Below are 26,494 nucleotides of genomic sequence, written 5' to 3' on the forward strand. Positions count from 1 at the left end.
TGCAATACTTTTTTATTTTATATTAAGTAGGGATGTCCACTATGAATTGGTGGTCGATTAATTGTCGATAAGAGATGCAATCGATTGCATCGATATCGAAGAGAGTTATCGAAGGTCGATTAACCACGGCTCATGTGCAGAAATCATGCGAGCAGCTGTGAGTGAGGTATATAAATGCATCTTCATTCATAATGTACAAATTAAGCTTTTAATGTGACTTAAAGTTTAAAAGTACATTAAAATAGAAACAACACAAAATTGTTCAACATGGAAAGCAATAGAAATGTAGTAACTAAGTCATTTCCCCAGATAACGGTTTCATATTGTACACTTTGCAGGGCTGTGGGACACAGGATAGATAGGCTATTTATTCCTACAACTTGTTAATTCGTTCGTACGACTTATTCATTTTTGTTCATTCACAACTGTTCATGTTTCATTAATTTTGTTACTTAACCCATGATTTAACTGAATAAACATGTTCGCGAAAAGGAAAGGATGACAACATGCATTCTGTTTGCTTGCTTTATTTTAAAAGAGCACAAATCTTCTGTTTTTATTGTGAGTGTGCACAAATAAAAGTAAACACTTTTGCAGATTATATCTTACCACAATTTTATTTTATTTTTTTATGTCTCAGCTGTTCGATTGCACTGGCACCTTGCCCACCCCCCCCTAACTTCCGACTGCGTGCCGTTGCAACAGACGCATTTTGCAGCATTAAGGTTAACAATTAACTGATTAATTGATCGTTCATTTAAATGACGATCGATCATGTAAATGATCGAAAATTTACTTCCCTAATATTAAGTATACACAATAAAACCTGGGAGGAGTATTAAATAAAACAAAGTTTGATTTTTTTGGAAGCTTAAAGCAGAATCAATTTAGTCAAAATATTACAAAAAGCTAAACTAATTTGGATGGCCAGGGGATGTAGAATTTCATAATGACAAGAACACTGCAGAAATCGTCTGAGCTTTATGTTGACATATACAAGTAAACACTAGTAAACTTACGTCCAACCAATAAAGGAGGAAATCAGACAAATAGGGTGGACAAATTCAATGAACCTAACTGTCCTTCAGCGGGACTGAAACACATCAGTGGCAGGGAAAATGCATTGCATCATGCCACAAAACTTGAGATGCCAAAGTGAACTTCACAACAAGTCTATTTATCCTGTTGTCAGAAGTAACAAGTGCAAGTAAAAGTATTCATTTACTGTCAGCTACTTAACATTTTGAGCCATCTCTCATGCATCCCATTATAGACAGCATTGCTGATTGTAATAGTTCTATTGGATTTTGACGCACTTGATGGAAACAAACAAGCATACTAACCGTAGAAGAGGTGGCTGCAGACAGCAGAGGTAGGATTCCTCCACAGGCCATGATGAGGTGGTCCACCACCTGAGAGACTAGATGGACAGTGTTGTGCACAAACACTACGTTCTCACTGCTGTTCACAAAGTCCATAACTGTCTTAGTTGAATGACTGTGGGGAGAAGTGAGAAAACGAATTATGAAATTATAAAAGAAATTATGAAACTTACTACAACATCAAAGGGAGCTGTCTGTAGTAGGGATGGGTCACGATTTTCGAATAGTCGATTTAATTACAGAATATCGATTAGGCTGTGCGATAATTTTCTAAGGATGTGAACCGTGCCCGAGCTCGTCTGACCCCCACAGCCGGTTAGGTTGACTAATGTGATCGCTCCGTGCCACGCTCGGTTGGAAGAGGTGGGAACTACTGCAGCATGATTTCGTGAACATGAGAGGCAAATGCAATCTATAAAGCAATATGTTGTGACAGGGTCTTTAGTGTCACCGCGTCCCAAACAACTCAAAATAACAAACCACAAAGTTAACAAAACAATGCACTCCACTGTGCTGAGAGAAACGTCCTGTTTCCCATGTATTAAGTCGTGATTACGAGCTAGGTGCATTAAAATTATTTGTTATTTGTTGAAAGAAAAAATTTGTATATTCCACTGGTTGTTAACCATAAACATTTACCACCCATATATACATTTTTTGAATCTGTTATGTTGATTTTTTCTTAAGTAAATAAAGTTTGTGACTATTCACAAGCTTTTAATTATGGTTAATTTAATACAAACGAGTTTCTCGTGAAATAAATAAATTTGAGTTTAAAAAATCGTCAGTAAGTCTATTGCTGTTTTTCGTGTTAAATGTGAGAAATGACAGGTGCCACATACTTTTTTTGTTTTTTTTGGCGGAGTATACAGGTGTAATATATTCACTTTTACTTCACGCAATGTAACATGATTTTATTATTGTAATTTGACTTTATTCCTAAAATATTATAACGCTAATGTTATTTATTTATATTTTTTGAGAAGGATAAACTGACAAAAATGCTCAACTCACTGTCTTGAGGCCCCTTTGTAGACTATTTAAAAAACAAACAAACTTGTATTTAACAAACATAAAATGTTCCAAATATATTTTTTAATTAAATTAATAAAGAATCGAACGAAATATGACCACTTTGCCATTAAAAACCTAAACTAAAATATTATAATGGCTGCAAAAGCAGAAAGGGTGTTTTCTGTGGCCGGACTAATTGTGAACAGATTGCGCTCCCGTCTTCCCGAGCATGTGGACATGCTCTTTTTTAATTTTTTTTTTTTTTTATATAAAATAGGTTATTGTTATAAATACAGATGTTAAAATGAATGTTCACATAAGTGCCATCATTAAGGCTGTTCACAATATGTTTTAGTGCATACTGTGTTTTAGGCCTAATATTTATGGCTGAATTAATCTGTTCTAATCTTAATTCATCTGTAAATGTAAAAAAAAAAATGCTATTAATGTTCATGGTCATTTTTCAAATAGAAATGTCCTAGACTCCTACAGCCTTGTGAGCAGTTGATAATCGCCGGATTGTTATGTTAATAAGTGCCATCATTCGGTTATGTTATATTAATGTGTTTCAGCAATCATACAACCATCAATTGGCTTGGGTTAGGATAGACTATTCTCTAATGAATTAAACAGTTTGTTATCATACAGATTGAAAGCCTGAATAGTCTCTCTCCCTCCCTCTCTTTATATGGCTGTGTGTTTATGCATGCGTGAGTGCTTGGGTGCATGCGCGGGAGGGGTGCGATTTTCGACTACTAATCAAAAAAATACCCAGCGATTATCGAATATTAATTTTGTTTCTGTAGTGTTGCTTTCATCAACGAAAATTATAACTAAATATCGTAGTCAACGAACCTTTATCATGTGACAAAAATGAGACGAGATGCAACTTAAATGCTGGTCATGTGACCATGACTATAATTAAATGTACAATACATAAGTAATATTGTTGACGAATAAAAACAAGACTAAATGTGGTTTACAAAATGAAAACTATGCTAAAATGTCTCTTTATTTTCGTTGACCAAAACGAGACAAAAAAAAATGTTATAACGTTATTTCATCTTGTTTAGTCGCGTTATTATTATTTTGCAGTATTTCTGTTTCCTGTGTCTCACTTCAGGGGTTGCGTCAGGTCACACTGCGCAGACGCAGGCGAGGTCACTTCCTCAAGCCCCACTCGCAGAATTATTTAATAAGGAGACAACAATCAAAGTTAAGTCTGACACAGAGAAAGGGACCGATGTGTGTACTTCTAACATGTTTGGTTGGTAAAATAAATGTTGTAAATTCTAATCAGAGCATCTTCCGTGTCTGGAATGGATATAATCTATAGTCCATAAGGTAACAATAATATAATAAGATAACCTTGTCTGAAATGGGTTTGGCTAAAAGAAATGTGGTTTTGACCATACTACTACAACCCGAATTCCGGAAAAGTTGGGACGTTTTTTAAATTTTAATAAAATGAAAACTAAAAGACTTTCAAATCACATGAGCCAATATTTTATTCACAATAGAACATAGATAACATAGCAAATGTTTAAACTGAGAAAGTTTACAATTTTATGCACAAAATGAGCTCATTTCAATTTTGATTTCTGCTACAGGTCTCAAAATAGTTGGGACGGGGCATGTTTACCATGGTGTAGCATCTCCTTTTCTTTTCAAAACAGTTTGAAGACGTCTGGGCATTGAGGCTATGAGTTGCTAGAGTTTTGCTGTTGGAATTTGATCCCATTCTTGCCTTATATAGATTTCCAGCTGCTGAAGAGTTCGTGGTCGTCTTTGACGTATTTTTCGTTTAATGATGCGCCAAATGTTCTCTATAGGTGAAAGATCTGGACTGCAGGCAGGCCAGGTTAGCACCCGGACTCTTCTACGACGAAGCCATGCTGTTGTTATAGCTGCAGTATGTGGTTTTGCATTGTCCTGCTGAAATAAACAAGGCCTTCCCTGAAATAGACATTGTTTGGAGGGAAGCATATGTTGCTCTAAAACCTTTATATACCTTTCAGCATTCACAGAGCCTTCCAAAACATGCAAGCTGCCCATACCGTATGCACTTATGCACCCCCATACCATCAGAGATGCTGGCTTTTGAATTGAACGCTGATAACATGCTGGAAGGTCTCCCTCCTCTTTAGCCCGGAGGACACGGCGTCCGTGATTTCCAACAAGAATGTCAAATTTGGACTCGTCTGACCATAAAACACTATTCCACTTTGAAATAGTCCATTTTAAATGAGCCTTGGCCCACAGGACACGACGGCGCTTCTGGACCATGTTCACATATGGCTTCCTTTTTGCATGATAGAGTTTTAGTTGGCATCTGCTGATGGCACGGTGGATTGTGTTTACCGACAGTGGTTTCTGAAAGTATTCCTGGGCCCATTTAGTAATGTCATTGACACAATCATGCCGATGAGTGATGCAGTGTCGTCTGAGAGCCCGAAGACCACGGGCATCCAATAAAGGTCTCCCGCCTTGTCCCTTACGCACAGAGATTTCTCCAGTTTCTCTGAATCTTTTGATGATGTTATGCACTGTAGATGATGCGATTTGCAAAGCTTTTGCAATTTGACGTTGAGGGACATTGTTTTTAAAGTTTTCCACATTTTTTTTACGCAGTCTTTCACGGATTGGAGAGCCTCTGCCCATCTTTACTTCTGAGAGCCTCTGCTTCTCTAAGACAAAGCTTTTATAGCTAATCATGTTACAGACCTGATATCAATTAACTTAATTAATCACTAGATGTTCTCCCAGCTGAATCTTTTCAAAACTGCTTGCTTTTTTAGCCATTTGTTGCCCCCGTGCCAACTTTTTTGAGACCTGTAGCAGGCATTAAATTTTAAATGAGCTAATTAAGTGGATAAAAGTGTAAAATTTCTCAGTTTAAACATTTGCTACGTTATCTATGTTCTATTGTGAAAAAAATATTGGCTCATGTGATTTGAAATTCCTTTAGTTTTCATTTTATTAAAATTTAAAAAACGTCCCAACTTTTCCGGAATTCGGGTTGTAGGTACTTATACTATATTGACTGGGTTAAATAGAATTGCATTACTAAAAAGAGACTAAAATACAATTTTCATTGACTAAAACTAGACGAAAATAGTCATGGATAATTCTGACTAAAATAAGGATAAAATACTTTTAGTTGACTGAAACTTGACTAGACTAAAAAAAGAGTATGAACGTGACTAAAACTAATAACAACTAAAATGAAAGCTTCACACAAAGAGTAGACTAAAACTAAAATTAAAACAGGCTGCCAAAAACAACACAAACTGTCTGTGAGGCAGTAGAAGGGTAATGATCTTTGGTTCCTGGTCTTTCTCTCACCTTCTCCACATCTGCACATCGGTCTCAATAGAGAACAGCAGGTCAGTCAAAAGGCGCTGGTGCATATAAGACCACTTGAACTCTGGGATACGGAACATAGTGGACCGTGCCGAAGATGAGCCCTCATTGTCCTGACCTGAGGGGCTTGAGGAAGCTGCTGGATTTGCACTCAGATTCTGCAAAAAATACACAATTCTTCTAAAATTTGTTTTGTGACCTAAAGAAAAAGTATTTTCTTGCCCCGTGACAAATCTAAGTTTTTCATATAATCAATAAAATTAGTACATTTCTGTAGGTCTCAACCAGGTATCATGTTCCTCAGTTATTAATATTGCAAAACTTACTGTTGTTGAGGTGTCCTTTAGCTCCAATCTCTCTGTGTCTGAGGCCACACTTGACACATCCAGTCTAGCAATTTTAATCTCTTTGGCCTTAGTTGCTGAGATCTCAGTCCCTGCTGCCTTCAGAATGTCTTTGTTAGTTCCTGGATCCTGTGACATACTCTCAGTGCAAGGGCTAACCTCTGCTGTAGACACCTTGGACAAATCTGGAGAAAGTACTTCTGGGGTTTGCTCGGTCTCAACAGCACCATGACCAGCTGTAATCTCTGTGTGAAGCTTGGTCTCATCGATAGAGGTGCTTCGGTTTAAATCCACCTCCACCACGTGAGCTTGTTCATCCTTGGTTTCCTCTATTTTCTCATTTTGTAACGGCTTCTCATCTTTTTCGGTTTCCAGCTTCTTTTCTTTCTCCTTCCCAACATCCTCCTTTTCGGTACTATTGTCATCAGTCTCACCCGCTGTAGCTGAAACAAAAGAAGACTCCTCCGTGCTGTCATCACTGACCTTCACTAAGTTGTTGGCTGAGGAAACATCAGTGCTATCTTCATTCGTGATGGCCCCAGTTTCGCTGGTCTCCTGGTTTGTTGAAGCCTCAGAAGTTTCTTCCACTCTGGCTTCCTTCACAGCTTCAGGAGAAGAATCTCCAGGTCCCTTTTCTTTATCTTCTACTAGAACATTTAGTACAGTATCAGCAGTGCTTGTTTCACCATCATCTTCAGCTGGTATCTTCACAGCTTCAGCTTCAACTTTGGCATCCTTGTCAGTTGTAGTCTGAGTATTGTCTGCATCATCTATTACACTCAGATCAGCACTTTCTTTCTCGTTTACACTCCCTTCAGTCATTGTGATGTCAGCCTCAACTCTTTCCACTCTCTCATGCTCTCCATCAATGTCAGCCTCCATATTTTGCACTTCTTTATCTTTTCCTGGTTCTTTCGTAGTGACCTGTTCACCTTTATCCCCTTTATTTGTCTCTGGTGAGGTAGCAACAGTGTCTGTCTGTCTCTCTTCCTCATCTCTGGCCAGAATGTTGGACACTGTGACTGGGATCTGGTCCCTGGTTTCCTCATTGTCTCCAAGCTGATCAGTGACCTTCTCCTCAACACGTAGCTCAATTACTGTAGATGGAGCAGTCTCGTCAGCATTCAGATCACTATTGGCTGAGGCAAGGAACTGAGAATCGTGACTGGCTCCAGATACAGTTCTGATTCTGCTTTCAGATCCTCCCTCAGAACCCATCAGCTGGTACTCAAGGAACATGTGGGCCAGATTCTCTTTGTGTTGCTCAAAGGTGACCTGATGAAAAAGACAGTAAGACAGTTTGAAGGAATGTTTATTATGCACAGGAGCAAAATGTCAATTCTCAATCAGATCAAACTAACTATGGTACAGTATAATATAGAAGTTCTGTATAGATATAGTACTATATTATACGACTATATGGAACTGGCATATATATATATATATATATATATATATATATATATATATATATATATATATATATATATATATATATATATATATACACAGTACAGACCAAAAGTTTGGAAACATTACTATTTTTAATGTTTTTGAAAGAAGTTTCTTCTGCTCATCAAGCCTGCATTTATTTGATAAAAAATACAGAAAAAAATGTAATATTGTGATATATTATTACAATTTAAAATAATTGTATTTAAATTTATTATACCTTAAATTGTCATTTATTTCTGTGATCCAAAGCTGAATTTTTAGGATCATTATCACATGATCCTTTAGAAATCATTCTAATATGATGATTCATTATCAAAGTTGGAAACAGTTCTGCTGCTTAATATTTTTTCAGAACATGTGATACTTTTTAGGATACTTTGATAAATAAAAAGTAAAAAAAAAAAAAAGAAGCTATGTTTTTAAAATATAAATATTTTGTAATAACAATATACACTACTGGTCAGTAATTTGGGGTCAGTAATTTTTTTTTCTTTCTTCGTTTTAAATAAAATCAATACTTTTATTCAGCAAGAATGTGTTAAATTGATAAAAAGTGATAGTAAAGAAAATATATTATTAGAATTTGTTTTATTATTTTGAATAAATGCAGTTCTTTTTAACCTTTTATTCATCAAATATTAGAATGATTTCTAAATGATCATGTGATAGACTGGATGTTACATGTGACACTGAAGGCTGGAGTAATGATGCTGAAAATTCAGCTTTGCATCACAGGAATAGTTTTTTTTAAAGTATATTCAAATAAAAAACTATTATTTTAAGTTTTAATAATATATCACAATATTACATTTTTTTCTGTATTTTTTATCAAATAAATGCAGGCTTGATGAGCAGAAGAAACTTCTTTCAAAAACATTAAAAATAGTAATGTTTCCAAACTTTTGGTCTGTACTGTGTGTGTATATATATATATATATATATATATAAATATAATTTTTTCAAGTTCTTCTGTGATGCCTGTATAAATGCCACTAGGGTCAAGACTCGGAAGAACATTTATGTTGTGTTTATTCACTGATTCCTGTCAAGTTTAATGTTTGTAGTTACACTGTACAATATTTACTTTACAATAAGCTATAACTGCAAATTATAATCCCTTATAAAATGATTTACCTTTCAAAGTGATTTATATTTTAATATGTTATTTGTTATGAATTTGTCCTACAAAGAAACCTTAATATCTACAGTAGGTGGCCAACCAGGTAGGTGGTTTCTGCCGCTGCGAGTGCTGCCGCGGCTGCAAAGTTCATTTGCAGCTTTTGACCGCTGAATGATGCTTTAACCACAAGTTATCAAACAAACACATCTAAGCATTTTCGCAAATAGCTGTCAGCTTTGCCTTGCCGATGTGTTACATTTGACAGCTGCAGTTGGGGAAAATGAAAGAAAAAACACTGCAGTTAAAATATTTAATATTAACAGATGAAAATTTTAATTAAACCTGGCCATGATTAAGCTAAATCACTGAAACTGAAAAGAATGGACAGATTAATAAAACGTCCTCACGTTTAACCCTCTGGAGTCGATTAACTCGTATACGCGTTGTGAGTAATTTTCTCCTGATAACCCCGAAAAGAACTTAAATTACACTTTCAGTTTTACTCGTACAGATAACAGCAATACATCAATCGAATCTGTAAAGGGTCTACTTTTTTTTGAATACAGACATAATAACAACAAAACTTTGTGCACTTATAAAACAAGGTGTGTTGTCTGCAGCCTTTGTCTGCGCTGATCTTCATTTAGACACGCGTCATTAAAATTAACTGTAACTCAGTGAATACTCTACGAATAGACATAAGAGAGATATCTATAGAAAGCCTGACATGTCTACTTTTAAACTGCTGCTGAAAACAAATATTCTGTGATAAAGTAATCAATATGAAAACAACGCGATCTCCATTTTTCAAGTCTCCCTTCATTGTATCTAATGTGACCACGCCCCCTCACTGAACGCGCTATTCAGATTCAAACTGAAGCGCGCGACTTGAATACGCCCATAACAGAAGAAAAAGCAGCGAGACTGTTCTTCAAGTTTTTTTATTTTACTGTTTGCTTCGTGATAGGAGGAATAACACATAATTCACCCCAAAGAGATCTGATGTAGATGAGGATTTGAGAAATGGATTTTCTCAGAAAAAAAAGAATGAAGCACTTTATTCAGCAGAGATCATAAACATGAGTAAGTCTCTTTTTATTTATTTATATACTTGTACTAGTTTTCACATAACATTTTACTAGTTAGACTTTTTTCAAATATAATTTCTGACTAAATGTATAATCAAGTGAAATATTATGAAGTTTCAATAACAATACACAATACTATACCATTCATAAGCTTGATGTAAATAATATTAATGTAACAAATAAATGTAACTGTAACAAATGTAAAAACAATGTTGTTCTTTCAATTTAGTCTCCCTAAAAAACCTGAAAAATATTCTCAGCTCTTTTCAACATTAATAATAATAATAATAATAATAATAACAATAAAACATTTTTTTTGTAGAAAATAAGATTGTTAAAAGGATTTCTGAAGGATTGTGTGACTGGAGTAATGATGCAAAAAAATTAGTTTGAAAGTCAGCTTTGTTTCTAATAAACTGTTAAACTGCTCCCCCAAGCGGATATTAACCCTTATGGATTGTTCAAATTCACTACCCTTTTGAGTTGTTCGGGATGAAAACATCCACTCAATTAAACTGCTGTAAAAATGTATCAGATTCATATTTTTTTTCAATGTTTTTTGAACTACCAAAACTACCGAATGTTTTTTTAAAAATCCAAGATTTTAACTCTTTAATTGCCAAGTTCATAAATGATGTCACTGATTTGGGGGAAAAAAACACACAAAATGACTTATTTTCAATATAAAAGTAATTGTGGCTGGATTTTTTTGTTACTTTTTTAACAGTCTTGGGCATGTAAAAGATTAGTAGCAACATTGGCTTTGATGCATTTTTAGTTTTTGTGCAACATTAGATTTAATTTTTTTCTCCCTAATTTGTTGTTGGTGGCTGTTTTTGCCCCATTGACTTCCATTATAACGACATTTTTTGATGGCAAAGCCATAACACCATGTAATCATGCATTCTTGATTGTTTGTGGTTTTCCCTTTTGGGAAGAGGTAAAATTTGTTAATTTTACAGTTGATCACTAGGTGGGACCATTAACCCTTTAGATAGGCTTGTGCAAAAAAAAGGCTTAGTTTCTGGCTTGTATATGGAGTTATATGGACTATAACAGCAAATTATAGTGTTTGTGTGAGATTCTTGATTGTTGGTGGTTTTCCCTGTTGGGAAGAGGTAACATTGTTATTTTTACAGTTGATCACTAGGTGGGACCATTAACCATTTAGATAGGCTTGTTTCTGTTTTTGACTTGTATATGAATCTATATGGAGTATAACAGCATATTATATTGAGTGTGTATGTGTGTGTGTGTGAGAAAGAGAGAGAGAGTGTGTGTGTGTGTGTGTGAGAGAGACCTTTGCGCACTTACCTTAATGTATTTCAGAAAATCACAATGTACACCTCAGCTCTTAGAACTACATGGAGTAAACAAAAGTGTATTTATGCACCTGCTGCCCTTTAATGGTGGTGAAAGTATTCGGTTGTTAAGTGATGACGTAAGAAGCGCTGTTTCCGGGTCCAGGCCTCAACTCGCTTCACTTGAGAATATGACCTCAGCAGCCGTTTATGAGCACTGTTTATTCATATTGATAATTTAAGTTAAACGCTTACAAACTTACGATATACACTACAGTCTCCTTGCTCACAGCGTCCCAAACACAAATAATTTTTATATATATTTTTTTATATTTATATTTTCATTGTCTGGCTATCTGGTACTTCGGTATGGACTTAAAGGTTAATATTATAACTTTTTCGCTAGTATTCTATCACATTGTGAGTTTATATTAGCACCTTTTGTTGTCTTCTCGTGGTAACTGATAGAGCGTTTGGACACGGAAGCACTGCTACGTGACGTCAGACTTAACAAGCGAATAGACTGAACAAAAGCAAAGTACGTGGATTTAAACACTTGCATGCCATCGTGCTGGATATTTAATGGTGAGAAGAGCAGCAAGCAACACGAGAAAGGGCTTGACTTGTACCAAAGTTTTAGAAATGATTATGTAGCGTGACCCCTCCAGCAAGCTGCAGCTTATTTGAAGTTGATATTGCATTTTGGTTCATAATACATTATGTTCATAAATTTGATGCGAAGTAGATTTTTTTACAGGATTTTAAGGTTTTAAACTGGCTTTACCATCAAGAAAAGAGGAGCATTTGACATATAGGCCATCTGTACTTTTCACCATCAAAAGGAAGCAGGTGCATAAACACACTTCTTTTTTTATTGTCTACTCCATGTAGTTCTGAGAGCATGAGGTGCATATTTAGATTTTTTCAGATACTGTACATCAAGGTAAGTGCACAAAGGTCTCTCTCACACCCTCTCTTTCTCTCTCTCTCTCTCTCTCTCTATCACACACACACACACACTATAATTTGCTATTATACTCCATATAACTCCATACAAGCCAGAAACTAAGCCTTTTTTTGCACAGGCCTATCTAAAGGGTTAATGGTCCCACCTAGTGATCAACTGTAAAAAATAACAAATGTTACCTCTTCCCAACAGGGAAAACCACCAACAATCAAGAATCTCACACACAAACTAAGCCTTTTTTTGCACAGGCCTATCTAAAGGGTTAATGGTCCCACCTAGTGATCAACTGTAAAAAATAACAAATGTTACCTCTTCCCAACAGGGAAAACCACCAACAATCAAGAATCTCACACACACACAAACACTATAATTTGCTGTTATACTCCATATAACTCCATATACAAGCCAGAAACCAAGCCTTTTTTTGCACAGGCCTATTTAAAGGGTTAATGGTCCCACCTAGTGATCAACTGTAAAAATACGTTTCTTTTTACCTCTTCCCAAAAGTGAAAACCACAAACAATGAAGAATGCATGATTATATGGTGTCATGGCTTTGCAATCAAAAAATGTCGTTATAATGGAAGTCAATGGGGCAAAAACAGCCACCAACAACAAATTAGGGAGAAAAAATTTAAATCTAATGCTGCACAAAAACTAACAATGCATCAAAGCCAATCTTGTTACTAATCTTTGACATGCCCAAGACTGTGATAAAAGGTTAAAAAAAAATACAATCCACAATCACTTTTTATATTGAAAATATGTAATTTTGTGTGTTTTTTTTCCCAAATCAGTGACATCATTTATGAACTTGGTAATTAAAAAGTTAAATATTATTAAATTATTAAATTATTAAATTATATAGATTTATTTTGTCCTCACATTCTTTCTTGTAACTCTTCCCTATCAGTCACACAGCTGACTGAAAGGCTCATTATGCAGCTCATTATGCGGGCCTTTGTCTTGTGTTAACTAATTTATTTTGGTAATTTTAATTATTATTTTTATTTTGTACATTTTATGGATTCCCCCAATCTTGCACATGACCCAACTCTGTATACGAAACCGTATTATTTATTTATTTATTTTAAATTGATTAATTATTATTTAAGCACGTTTTAATTAATACAAAGAAACGATACATTTCTTAATTTATGGACATAATTTTCGGCATTTCATGGGCTCTGTATATAGGAATAAAATGTGTTAAAAAAGGCCAGATAACTAATAAATATGTGTGACCTGGTGAAATAAATTATTAAATGTAAGTTCCAAGCCTTTCATAATTTGTGACATTATGTAACTATAATGCCAAAATATGTTAGAACTAGGCTTAGCCTATAACACGCAACAATAAGCCACCTTTTAAATCGTTTTATTTTTTATGGCAAAATACACACATCCTTAAATGTAATCTAAACATTCCAAGTTAATATCCTACTTTTTGTACAATTTAATTTTTTTTAATGTTGCAGTTTTAGCCTATTATTCTTGATTTTGTTTTTCAAGTAAAAAAAAAAATGATGGTGTGAGTCAGAGTAAACTGTGATGCGAATCAAGTCTCGTGAACTATATGTATGCTTGTACAGTGGACCAACGGCCAAGGTCAGGATTTTTAGTTCAAAAACATTCATTAGCCTTTAGATCGAAATGAAAGCCCCTTAACACAACATTCAGGAATTTAATGGTTTTCATAATGATTGTTTAATAACCATAACATGCAGTAAGAGCCTTTGTGTAATTTTTTTTTATGCATTAGGCTGCAGCCTATACGACTATCTCACGTTTTGAAATTAACTTTCTAAAAATACATTTTAGATTAAATTTCTAATTAAGGATGTTATAATGTTATATTATAAAGTTATTGTTTTATTTAGTTATTTGATCTCCATTTACAAAATATATAATTCCAATCAGTTTGCAAACTGTCCTTTTGCGCCACCTGGCGGTAGCTTTGTGAAAGGCTTTAACACGTGACTGACTTGCGGCGGCAGTACACACAGCGGTATTAGGCATTCTGGTTGGCCACCTACTGTATATATATTAAAAATGTATTCTGATTCTAGCACTTAAAAAAAAAAAATAATAATAATAATAATTATTGAATTAAAAAATAACACTAATAAAAGTTTCCAAAAAATCTGGACAATAGCCTGACCAGGGAGTAATAAAAATACTATTACTATATAATATTACTGTACTAATTATTACTGTACTAATACTACAATTTGCAGCAGACAGAGACATAGGCATAGCATCTGCAGATACAGAAGTCTGAGCACACCAAAACACACCTCAATTTATCAAACGAACACAACAGACAGAAAGTCAAACAGACCACTGGGGAAATGTGAAACAACTTGCAGCTTCCACACCAATGCCGACATTTGCATTTAGGCAAGAAAGCCTTATTATATGTAATTAATTGGCCGTTATTGTTCTAAATTAGCCTGCTACAAGCCTGGCCATTAATCTTCCATGTGGCCTGATTGGTAATCCATGGCTGTTGGCTCTGAACGGACAGCTCTGAAATGTATTGCTAGTTTTCTTTCTCTCCTGACTCTCTTCTTTGGAATAGCAAGACCATTAGTCTGGGCTCAAATCAGCATTTAACATTTAAATTGAAATTTAATTAAAATTAAATTTATGCACTTAGCAGACGCCTTTATCCAAAGCGAATTACAGTGCATTCAGGCTATCAACTTTTACCTATCATGTGTTCCTGGGGAATCGAACCCCCAACCTTGCGCTCAATTTCAAATAAACTTACAAACATACAGTATCAGGAAGGCCTGCAAGGCATTTGAGGATTTGTGAAAAATTCAAGTTAGAACTCATGTAAACCACTAAGGGTTTAAAAGCTGCACATGAGGCCCCATATTATCCTGTTAGGTATTATCTTTAAGAATCAGTAAGTATACCATATGTTGTTAAATGTTTATAAAATCCTCATAAGCACACTAAAAGCACCTCATTGTCTGGCAGCTCGCTACAATGCATATCGTACCAATAAAGTACAGTATTACGTCATGTGAAAAGCATTAGTTACCTTACCATAACTGGCAAATGGTACATGTGAGCCCTTGGTGTGTTGTAGAGATAAAGTTACTCTGGAAAGGGGTAACTATAGAAATGCGGTTTTGAAATATAGTCTGCATGCCACCCGGTGGGCTAGACATCAGTTTTAATCTCATCTTATTTAATTCTGGTCCACTCTCTAAACTAGATGTGAGGCATTGAAAAACCTACAATTTATCTAAAAGGATATAGTTCAGGTTTCATAACATGACAATGAGCTTTGTATCACCAGGTTGGCTGGTTGCCAAATAATTATTATTAATTAACTGAATGCAAATCCGTTTTTCAAAAGGCCTTAAATATCAATAATTAATTACATAAAAAACCCTGCACTTTACCAGCCAAAAATTACAAATTAATTAACAATTAAAATTAAATTAACAATTAAAAATTAAGTATAAGATAGATAAATAAATACATGCATTCATCCCTAATTCAAGGGAAGATTCATCCAGCATCAGACTGATGATCCAGCAGAACTTGCAGCAATCAGACTGCAAGCTCAGCAACAGACAGACACAGCGCTTAAATCACTGATCTTAGATCAGCAGGGAGCAGTCGGCCACAGACTCTCACTGTAGGGCTGGTAGGGAGCCCCATTTAGATCAATAGATAGTGAGTAACCGCAAAACAAAGGGGAAATAGGGACCCTGAGAATGCTCTAATTGGATTAGCTAAATGCGATTCCTTTCCTGCAAAAATCAATGTGGTCAGTAGACTGAATCCCTTCTTTTCTGTCCAAAATACACTGTTAATTTTTTTTCCCTCCCTTTGATACACTCACAGCTGTCTGCATAAGTGTACAATAAAGGTACACAAAGATAAACTCAGGGAAAGACAAGCAGAATTACTTTCTTGTTTTAAAGAAAAAAAAATCGAAACATAACATTAAAAGCGGCAAAAGCACCTGCGAAGCAAAACTCTGTAATATACTTTGTTTTGAAGAAAAGTGTTGTATTTTGTTTTGATCTACAAAAAAATCAAATAATAATTCACTCACTGGGCTTATTCTTAAAATGAGAAAAAGTGGAACAATACAATAACAATACTAAGTTACTATACAATAATACTAAGATGAAAGAACTGCGATCTTAGACATTTCTGTAAGACAGCTAAATAAAAAAGGATGGTCATAAAATACTCAGGAAATTCTTTAACTTTGCTTTTGTGATGGTATGGTAAAGCTTGCAAAATGAATGTCAAGAATGTGAATGGTTTATCACTTTCAATGTCAGTGTTACAGTCAATGTTATCCACGTTCTAAGGCCAGTTTGCACACCGGCCTATGAGTGTATTCAATACAGACTGACTGCAGGCATGCCTCTATCTTTACAAGCAATGTTCCAGTACTGGATCCCATTGTCTTCTAAATCCATAGTATTGCTGTTGTCAAGTACGATAAGCAGCTTCATGACACCACAAAATAGGCTTGACGTTAGATAGGCAGGTCATTCCTTCCAACATCTCCATTAGGCCCAGTGTCACAAAACTGTCAAAGAAGACAAGCATCTTTGTTTTTAAATCTGTTTCTTGTTGGTTAACAAGAATTGTTGAGAATGTTAAGAAAGTGCAAGAAAATAAAGATTGAAAAGAAGGTACTGCTTGAGCTGCAGGGTATAAGAAGTCTTCCTATACAACACCAGAGGCCAAAAATGGTGAAGGGATATTAATAGTGGCATGCAGTATATGCCAAGACAAACACACAATTTACCCTTAAGATATAATAAAATAACTACTTTTTAGTTTATATATTAGCAATATCACATGAGTAGCAGTGAGATATGACCGTATGTCAGCACGTGATTCAGCCAGAGGTACAGTAATCACAGCTGTGCTGATACACAGCCATATCACACGGCTACTCGTGTAATACTGCATTTATACAACAGTCCGACAACATGAGTGTATAAAGACATTAAAAACAACAACAGAATGTCTTTTAAAAACCCTTTTGTTTGAAACTACTTCCGCCAAAGATTAAAATCTCATTTTGACAGTTTACAGCTGAGCCCGAGCCTTGCTGATAATTTGAAAACGTCAGTTAATAATATAACCATCAGGAACACACACAAGATTTCCCAATACTGAATACTACTATTAAATACTACTATTATTTACATAAAATATTATTTATTGAATCATAATAATATATAACAAACAACAACAGCCATCAGAAAAGTTGCTAGGCAATTCAGTCAAAAGTATAAAAGCAGCGCGGTGGGTTCATGAGTGAAAAGGTGAGGTACATTTTCTAATAGTCATTGTGTGTATTAATAAATCACATATTTGAAGTCTAAACAAGTACATTTTCACCCAACTCTTCACACTAAATTCTCTAACACCAAAACAGTAATATTTATAACATTACAGTAGATTTGGGCATCCATCATGACACTTGCTATGAGAAATACTGCAACTGGAGTGATACAAATGGTAAAATGGTTGGATTTCTATATTTATTAGAATATTGCAGCACTGGAAAAGGCTCTCAGCCAATATGATACCGAAATAATAACAAAAAAGCATAGTGTGATGCCCCAGAGGAAATAACAGAACTCTCTATAGAGCATTCTAAAAGGAAGCTAAAGGCTCCCGAAGAGCAGCCACTTTTGCAGGACCATTACAACATCTCCTTCACCCATTAAGATGTTCTTTACAGTGGAACAGAAGAGTGCTGACTAGGAAAGCATAGAGGGCACCAAGTCTTTTACAAGGTGATCACTTTCAGCAGAAAACTGTCCCTACAGTAACTGTGTGGAGCCAGTCTCATTTATGTGCAGTGCTGGGACAGGGGCACCTTGGGTAAGCTGTGGTGTCAGCAGGCCCATCTGCGGAAACATCTGTCTGCCTACAGTGGGCTGGCTGGAAAGGAGACTTCGTCTCTTTTGAAACACACATGCCCAGTAAAAGCAACAATCAGACAACAGCACACTTGGTAAAATCTTAGTTTTAAGAGTATTATTATTATGTGATGAAAACTGTAGTCACAGAATGTGTTCAAAATAAAATGATATAATTTAAGAAATACTTTATTCTTATGTTATAATAATCTATTGAAGAAATATTCTGACAGACAGCACTCTACAGCAAAGTGGAAAAACAATTGAACAGGTGAGACAAAAAAAAAACCTTTGCATGCATCTAAATGTACGTATGTCTGCCCAAGAGCATGTATTTATTTACCAGGGGGTTCCCAAAAGGCTGGTTGAATTTATGAGGACTTGTCCTAATGATTGCCAAGGCTATTTGAGATGAATATTAAATGTGTTCAAACATGGGGATCTGGAGACCTTGTATACTACAACCTAAAAACCACACATACCATTCACATATACTGTGCATCACTAAGATGCAAACACACAGTCTTTCTATTCCACACACAATGTCTCTCTCTCTCTCTCTCCCCCACACTCACACACACAAAGTCAGCCCCTGCAGCTGAAAGGGAGAGCTACAGTGACAAACAGCTCTCCTACTCCAGAGTTGGCAGGAAATCTATCACGCCGGACAATAAAATTGCAATTGAGTTTCTTTAGCTTTTTTTCCCTCAGCAGATGCATGTATCTCTCTAGCTCTGCACTGCTGCACCTTTTCAGTTCATACACACAACCCCCTTTTCTGTTTTTAGATCAGAGCAGAGACGCTGTAAACAGAACAGAACCTTACCTGCATTAATCTTGTGCAATTATAGCGCAAAAAAGCAATTACAGGCTTGACCCATAGGAAGGGGAATGATCAATTTGTGTGCACTTGCTCAGCAGTGAGCTACTTAAGAAATGCAAGCACGCTCAAATATAACATGTCTGATTGAAAAAAGAATCAAAGCAAAGCATGCAGCAATACTTTATCGCTGCTCAATCCACCAACAGATTGTTTTGTTTTACTGTGTATAATGTAATTTGACAATTAACTATGGAGTATGACTGAAAAAAATCAAATGGATTTTTTTTACATATTACCATTATATTAACTATTATTATATAATTTTTTATCTTAAATGCATTTTAGCATGCTTTTTAACTAAGTTTGGTAGCACAGATTACACTATTGTACTATTTACAATGCAAGCCAATTTGCACAATACAAATTCTTTATGAAATACAGTATTATTGAAAACATAAATAAATAATATAAATAATAAAGTTTTTGTTTTGAGTGTGTGTGTGCTTTGCCATCTTTAAAACTGAAGTGTGGAATTTGTATTTAAAAAACCCCAAAAACAATTATGACATTGATATGCAACTTTTTACTATGAAGGGTCAAAATTCTAACTTAAATATTGATCGCAGACTGAAAGCAATTGTTGCATGATATCCTAATATCCTAAAATCAATAATAACTAGATTCCATAAAGATTTTTTTTTTATAAAATTCACTTACGTTTCTACATTCTAAATGTAAAAATAAATATAAAATGTTCAAACTAAGAGATGAATGAAGACTTTGAAAAAATGACATTGCCAGGTCAAACCAAAGGTCGTCACAAACCTATTTTGACCCATAGGCCCTGGTTTGGGCACCTCTGTGTTACAACTACTCTGTGTTACTACTGACATACAGTAGCAACACTGGCCTAGTCAGTGGCATAAGTCTGTGGAAGCTGTTTGTCCAGCCAACAAGAGATGAGAAGTGTTTGGGAAACCCATCATTATTTATGCAATTCCCTTTGGTGACGGTAGTACCACAGAAATAACAAACTTGAAGTAAATCTGAGTCTGTAACAAGACTGCATATGCTGATGAATAAGCACACTGAGCACTAAAGACCTCACTGCATAGCACAGCTGCACCCCCAAGTGGCCAGTGACAAGAACTCAAGCAGAGCGAAGCAATGGTGCAATGCCAGCAGCTGGTGCCCAAAGCCACAGTCTGACACCAAATGACTTCACTACGCTTGGAACCATGTCCATATTACAATATCAATAGAGCATCTTAAAATAGACATTTCTGAAGCTAGAAAGCTCCGAAAACTGAGAGTTCTCAAATACATTAAAGAAGCAATTCGATCTGTAAATAAAAGTATGAACAGAAGGTTTGGCAGTGGAAGAATTCAGATTCTAATCTGAGAAGTCTAGTTGATTATGGAGCATATTAACAGTCGGGTTTCTGCAGTGAGAAGCCAGTGTATTACTGCTGAGGCAGAGAGCCTGAACACAGGAGGGGAAAAGGCAATGAGAGAAGGAACCAACTACAAGAGTGCAGTCAGTACTAAAGAAAGGAAGAGAGACACGGTGATAGATGTTTCCTGATGGACTTTTGAAGGAGGCAAAGTCTTAGGTTTTTTCTTTTTTTTATAAAATGAATACTATTATCCCTATTCTACTCATCAGTGAATCCTGAAAAAAACTATTACAGTTTCCACAAAAATATTAAGCAGTATAAATGTTTTCAACAATGATACTAATAAGAAATGTTACTTGAACAACAAATACGCCACCAAATATTAAAATGATTTCAGGATCATGTGACACTAAAGACAGGTGGTTTCTGAAAATTCAGCTTTGCTTTGTATATAAAAGAATAAATAACATTTTAAAATATATTTTAAAACATTACATTTGCTGTACTTTTGATTAAGTGAATGCAGCCAGGGTGAGCAATAGAGACTTCCTTCAAAAATGAAAAAAAAATAAAAAATTAATTAGTCTATGTTCATTTGTTACCATTAGCTGTTGTTCGGTTGTAATAATAATAATAATAATAATAATAATAATAATAATAAAAGGAATAACACAAATAATAATGTAGCATAAATAATTTCCTGTGTTCTATGAAAGAGAACCAAGTTTTGTAAATTCAAATAAACATTCATGACTGCAACTAACATATGTTTAATACATCCATCCATGTGTTGTTTTGGTGTGTGTTTGGGTCCTAACCTTGGAATGCGTAATGGAGAGTGTGTCCACCCACACGCGCCAGCCACCCCACTCATATTTAACAGCATGATAAAGAAGGATGCGAAAGATGGCGTACACCATCTCTGAGATCTTCTGTTCCTCGCTGTTCTTGGGGTTTATAAAGCACAAAGACAGCATCCACTCCTGCCACACCGAGCACTGCAAAATACTCCTACAGAAACAAGTTCATTAAAAACCTGTACTCATTTCAGAGAAAATAGATTAATATGTAATTACCATGATAAGATGTATTTACAAACATATAGAAAATATCTAATTTAAAGAGTGCGTGTGTGTGTGTGTGTGTCACCTGCGGTTCTCTCGGCTGTTGTTAAAGAGTTTGATCATATCCGAGAGGAAGATACGCCGTACTTCCATGCTTTCGGCTCCTGGAGAAGCGTTCTTTAATAGAGCAGCTATCACTTTTAGGATCTCTGATGGGAAAAAATATCTGCCTTTAATGCCCATGAAGGAACAGTACTGTTTCACGTTGTGTCTGAATGCCTAGTTTTTAAAAAGCTTATGAACCATTAAGTTTTTGTTTTTACACAATATAGTTTTGTATACAGATTTTGTTGACTGCCTTTTTTACTTCATTATTACTCCATTATTATTACATACATTGCACAATTTAGTAAAATATACATGGACAAGCATACTAAACACCATTTAAAAGTTTTGCGGTCAGTATTTTCTTTTATATTCGTGAATGATTCATGAATGATGCATAAAATTTAAAAGTTACAGTAAATACATTTATAATGTAACAAAAAAGTGTTCAAATAAACTGTTCTATTGAACTTTGTTCATCAAAGAACAAAGAACTTTCTGAAAGTTAGTCACACGGAGAACTGGAGTAATGGATTCTGAAATTTCAGCTTTGCCATTAGAAAAAAATAATCTAATATCGAATAAAGTAAAAGTTATTTTAATTTGTAATAATATTTGACAGTTTACTGTATTTTTACAGTTTACTGTCAAATAAACAAAAACTTGGTGAACATGAGACAAAAAAAAATTTAACTTTTGAATGGCAGTCTCAATGTAAAAATATACACACACAAACACACACAAATTTATAGTTAACATTTGAAGTGGATCAAAACCTTTCATCAAATTTGTCCTAAAACCTAAATGCATTTGATGAACTTTTTTGATCCACTTCAAATGTTGACTACTGTATATATATATATATATATATATATATATATATATATGAATCAAGGAGGAGAAAGAAAAGCTACATTTGTATAAAAATGGATACATGTTAATTGTTGCCCCGACATTCTGCATTCAGTGAGGAAATAACCTGCACATATTGTGGAGGGAGTAAAAGTATACTCTACATCATAAGATGGGTATAGTCTAAACTCTGCAGCTAAAGTCGTGGCTTCCTGGAACAGAGCGTTAGCTTAAACTGGAAAGATTGGTTGTTTAGATGAATTATCTAGACAATGTCAGCATGCATTAAGTTGAGAAGAGCAGCTCAAGTTTCAGCCGTCACAGGGAGTTTAGAGCACGACAGCATCTGTAACCAATGCTCTCACTCGTTCCAGCAGAATTGTGTTGTTTCTACGCCTTACTCACTCAAATTAGAGTCACTGAACCTTACCAGTAGAAAATTACCTTTGCATGTATCTCTGCACTTTTCTGGGTTTTTCGCTCTCCAATCACCATTTGGTCCTGGTTTGTCCCGGAGTTTAATTTAAAGGAAACTTTTGCTTCCTCAGTTTGTTTGATTGGGTCTGACATGGCTAAAGACTGCAATCAGAGCCATTTAGAGGCTTCAACACAGATCAAATCAAGGAGACACAGAAGAAAGCTGAAACTGTGCTGGGCTCACTCTCTGATCATATATGAGATGGCCTTGAATCAGACTCTGTCGGTCTACCATCTCCATCTGGGCGCTCTAAAACCGACTCAGGATCTGTGATTCACTGTCGTCCCTCTGAATGGCAAGTGGTTTGTGTACAAGGTCACATCTCCATGTAAATACAGCTCTAATCAGCTGCCTGCAGTACCTCAGAATTAAGCTTCATTAGGTAAAGGTCCGATATGGATCAGTATACGATATTAGTTTCACTTTTTACATTAAAACCAGAGCATCTGATTGCTGCCAAATCCTGTTCCGAATTTAAATCAGACACATGTAAAATTGAGCATAAACCGAGGCTGGAAATAAAGGCATCTCATTATAAGAGAGAATTCAACCATCTAATATTCAGAAACTAGCTGGTTGCAAATGAAAGCAATGCAGTGAAAAATGCAATGCAGTGCTACAAAGGGAAGTTAATTAGTTTTTAATGTGTTCATCATCTGAGTAATTGTGACGATCAAACGAGCTTCATTTGTCTGTGGTAACCATATACTTTACCATTAGACGAAAGAAAATACTGGTGACTGTTTGATGTGCACCGCATCAGGAACAGAAATATGAAATGAGACTCGCTTAACACTATTATAGTAAATCATGAGTAAAACTAAGCAGAGTTAAGCCATTTTACAATAGGAGGCAGACTCTACTTGTGATCTTGCCGTCTCTCGTGTAAGGACATTTTTTCATACGTACGAGAGCCGGTTTAGAACACACCAGCATAATGTTGACCGCTACTGTATCTCTGAATGGGATGATGAGTGTAAATATTGTATTCTGTGTTTGTATATATTTCTTTATAACATTTATAATTTGTGATTTCTCTGAGAAATGCAGGTAAAGTTTAATTTTTCTTTTAGAAATACATAACCAAAGAAAATAAAACCAAATGGTTCCTTTAATAAAAAAACGGTCAGATGTACTTCAGTTAAAAAAAAAAAATGTGTGTAATATAACTTACGTGGGTTTTGAATCTTCACAGAGGAGTCGGGGTCTGGATGCTGTTTGTGAATGACCTGAGTACAGATCTGCTCCGTAAGAATCTGGAGAAAATTACAAGTAAGCTCACCAAGTAAGTTCATCACTGATATCCAGTTAAGCACTAAAATCCAGATTAGGGATGAGAATGAGTACCCAGTTACATACAAATAACAACAATGATATATAACAACAGATTCAAAACAATCATTATCCAACTGGCAAAAACTTTTTTAAATCAGGATTTCAGCTAAATTTGGGGCAAAGCATTTCCAAATATAAAAAAAGAAAAAACTCATGAATATTTAAGAAAAAAATCTAAAATATGAGAGAAAGTAAATAAAAGCATGCTTCAATAATTGAATATTTGAATTCAAAATAGTAGCCCAGTTAAAATTATCTGTGAAGAATCTTCACTAAACTATCTAAAGTACAGATTACAGAAAAATGTTCATTTAAAATTTTTAAAAACATCAGAGGCTTTGCCACTTTTTACTGATAGATAACACAAAAAAAGTGGAAGATCAGATCAATACAAAGCAGGCCAAATATGCCTGTTTGAAATGAGCACCACATGTCCAGAGCATGCCTTTTTGCCTAAAAAATGCAACTGGTAAAAAGTAACGTTTTGGTGACATTCAAAAACAAAACAAAAAAAATCAAACCAATATATGAGACTGACCTCAAAGAGCACATTGTATGTTGTGACTGTGAACTGGTTTGAGTGGAGCATCAATCGTTCAGTGAGCAGAGAGAACAGGCCGTGAGCCAGCATGACCTCTGACTTTGCCCTAAAAAGCATGGCATCCAAAACATCAGCACCAAACCCACACTGTGATCTACTTCAAATAAAGCCGGAACCCCAACAGGGCATAACTGCAGCCCAAAGCGGCTGAAAAATATCTTCGTAGTCACGGAATGAAGCTGCATCTATTTTAAAAACACTTGGCGGTCAGATTCCTACTGGGGGAAATTCACATGGAGCAAATGGGATTAGAAATGAAAGTGAGCTTTATCTATCAAACACCACAGACACTGCATTTGGAAAAATACTCACGCACAACTACAGACTTTGACTACATTAGCGCATAAATATTTCCATGCTGCATGAATAAATAGTGGAGTGAGGGTAATTTGTTATCAAAATAACTCAGCTGAATTCACTCTGGGAAAAGACCAAGTCACTTATTTTAAATCATCGATTTAAAAAAAAAGAAAAAAAAATCTGCCTTCAACTCATTTAATGGTATGCTGGGAGCTTATTTCTGCTAAATATTTATAGCTAGACCATCCACTACTGAAACATTTTGTAAGGTAAACAGTCGGATTGAATCATGTACAGTACAGGAATCACATATTAATAGAAGGTTAACGTGTTATTGTTACTAATATGATTAACTGTATTATTATAAGCCCTTATTTCAAATAATAAAGAAGTAACTCACTTTGGTGACAAATATTTGAGAAAGTAGCCCAAGACTTTGAGTGCCTGCACACGAATCCCTTCACTTTTGGATGCGAGCAGCTTAAAGATGACCCTGTTATTCACCAAAGAGAAAAAAAAACATTTAACAACAGATGGGGAAAAAAATTATACAAAATAAACTTACAAAAGTTTATAAAAAATATTGGACATTTAAAAAATGTACATAAAAAATGATGATGATCATATTTATTAGATATTTAAAACAAATGTCCAATTAGGTAAAGTTTAAATATGGTGTTGAATGTTGGTTGTGTTTCTTTCTGACAAAGGAAAATAGCAGCAACGCAGTCTGGTATGTACACAGATCTCATAAGAGCTGACGTGTACACTCAAATGTAACCGAGACTATTACACTGTCTACATATTAAAATAAATCTGCCTATATCCTTCTGGAGTAGGATTTGATGGAAGTGTGATTTGAATGAGGTTGTCAGATCTAAAATGAAAGTGAGGCCCTCTGTTTTATCATGACGAGCCGTCCAGATGCCCCCCCACTAGTGTGCACATTTAACCCCATGGCTGTCAGTGGAACTAGCATGTCTATAAGGCTTTGGAAATGTAAATGCAGGCCGTATAGGAGCATAGGTATCAGGTGAACCTATGAAAGTGTTTTTATAGGTTGTGTTAAGCAGGACTCAGATGTCTCTGCTATGAATGAGGTATTGTGGCCTCGCATTATTCCACAATGATTAATTCAAATTCATTTGTCAGATTTTTTTTCCCCCAGGTTTATTTATAGTTTTTAATAAAAACGTGGGTTGAAGAATATAATTTCTGTTTTTTAAGGGACAACAACAGCTCTCACCGTATTCCATTTCGCTGATCGAAGGCTTGAACCATTGATCCAGGGTGCTCAGACATCAGTGCCACCAGAAGCTGAAGAACGTCCATCAGATTATCATCCTGTTTAAAAAAATAAATAAATAAATAAAATAAGTAAGTAAAATAAATAAGCATATGTAAGAGTCAGGTGTCATTCAAGACAGCACTGCTAAAAAAAATTCTAGGATTTAAACTTCATCGTGATCATAGCAGTAAGAGTTAAGAAAGGGATTTTACATTGTAATCTGTGTCTGCATTAACCTAACATTGGAATTAATCCATTACATTTAAATATGCTTCTATGAATTATTAGTGAGTAAAA

At 35.2% G+C, this 26,494-nt stretch overlaps 1 protein-coding gene across 3 annotated transcripts in view; it reads right to left on the bottom strand.

Annotated features, from left to right (window-relative positions):
- Nucleotides 1-26,494, bottom strand: part of lrba (LPS-responsive vesicle trafficking, beach and anchor containing) — a 307,888-nt gene that overhangs the window by 172,290 nt on the left and 109,104 nt on the right. For all 3 annotated transcript variants that reach the window (XM_059554011.1, XM_059554012.1, XM_059554010.1), the window contains exons 16-24: nt 26,156-26,253; nt 25,310-25,402; nt 24,547-24,655; nt 23,848-23,929; nt 21,324-21,447; nt 20,993-21,185; nt 6,086-7,378; nt 5,742-5,917; nt 1,344-1,497 (exon numbers count right to left, since the gene is read on the bottom strand). In XM_059554011.1, coding sequence (XP_059409994.1) covers nt 1,344-1,497; nt 5,742-5,917; nt 6,086-7,378; nt 20,993-21,185; nt 21,324-21,447; nt 23,848-23,929; nt 24,547-24,655; nt 25,310-25,402; nt 26,156-26,253 — 2,322 coding nt within the window. The remainder of the gene's footprint in view (nt 1-1,343; nt 1,498-5,741; nt 5,918-6,085; nt 7,379-20,992; nt 21,186-21,323; nt 21,448-23,847; nt 23,930-24,546; nt 24,656-25,309; nt 25,403-26,155; nt 26,254-26,494) is intronic.

The sequence above is a fragment of the Carassius carassius genome, chromosome 7 (assembly GCF_963082965.1).
Source record: "Carassius carassius chromosome 7, fCarCar2.1, whole genome shotgun sequence".
In the NCBI taxonomy this organism is placed as follows: Eukaryota; Metazoa; Chordata; class Actinopteri; order Cypriniformes; family Cyprinidae; genus Carassius; species Carassius carassius.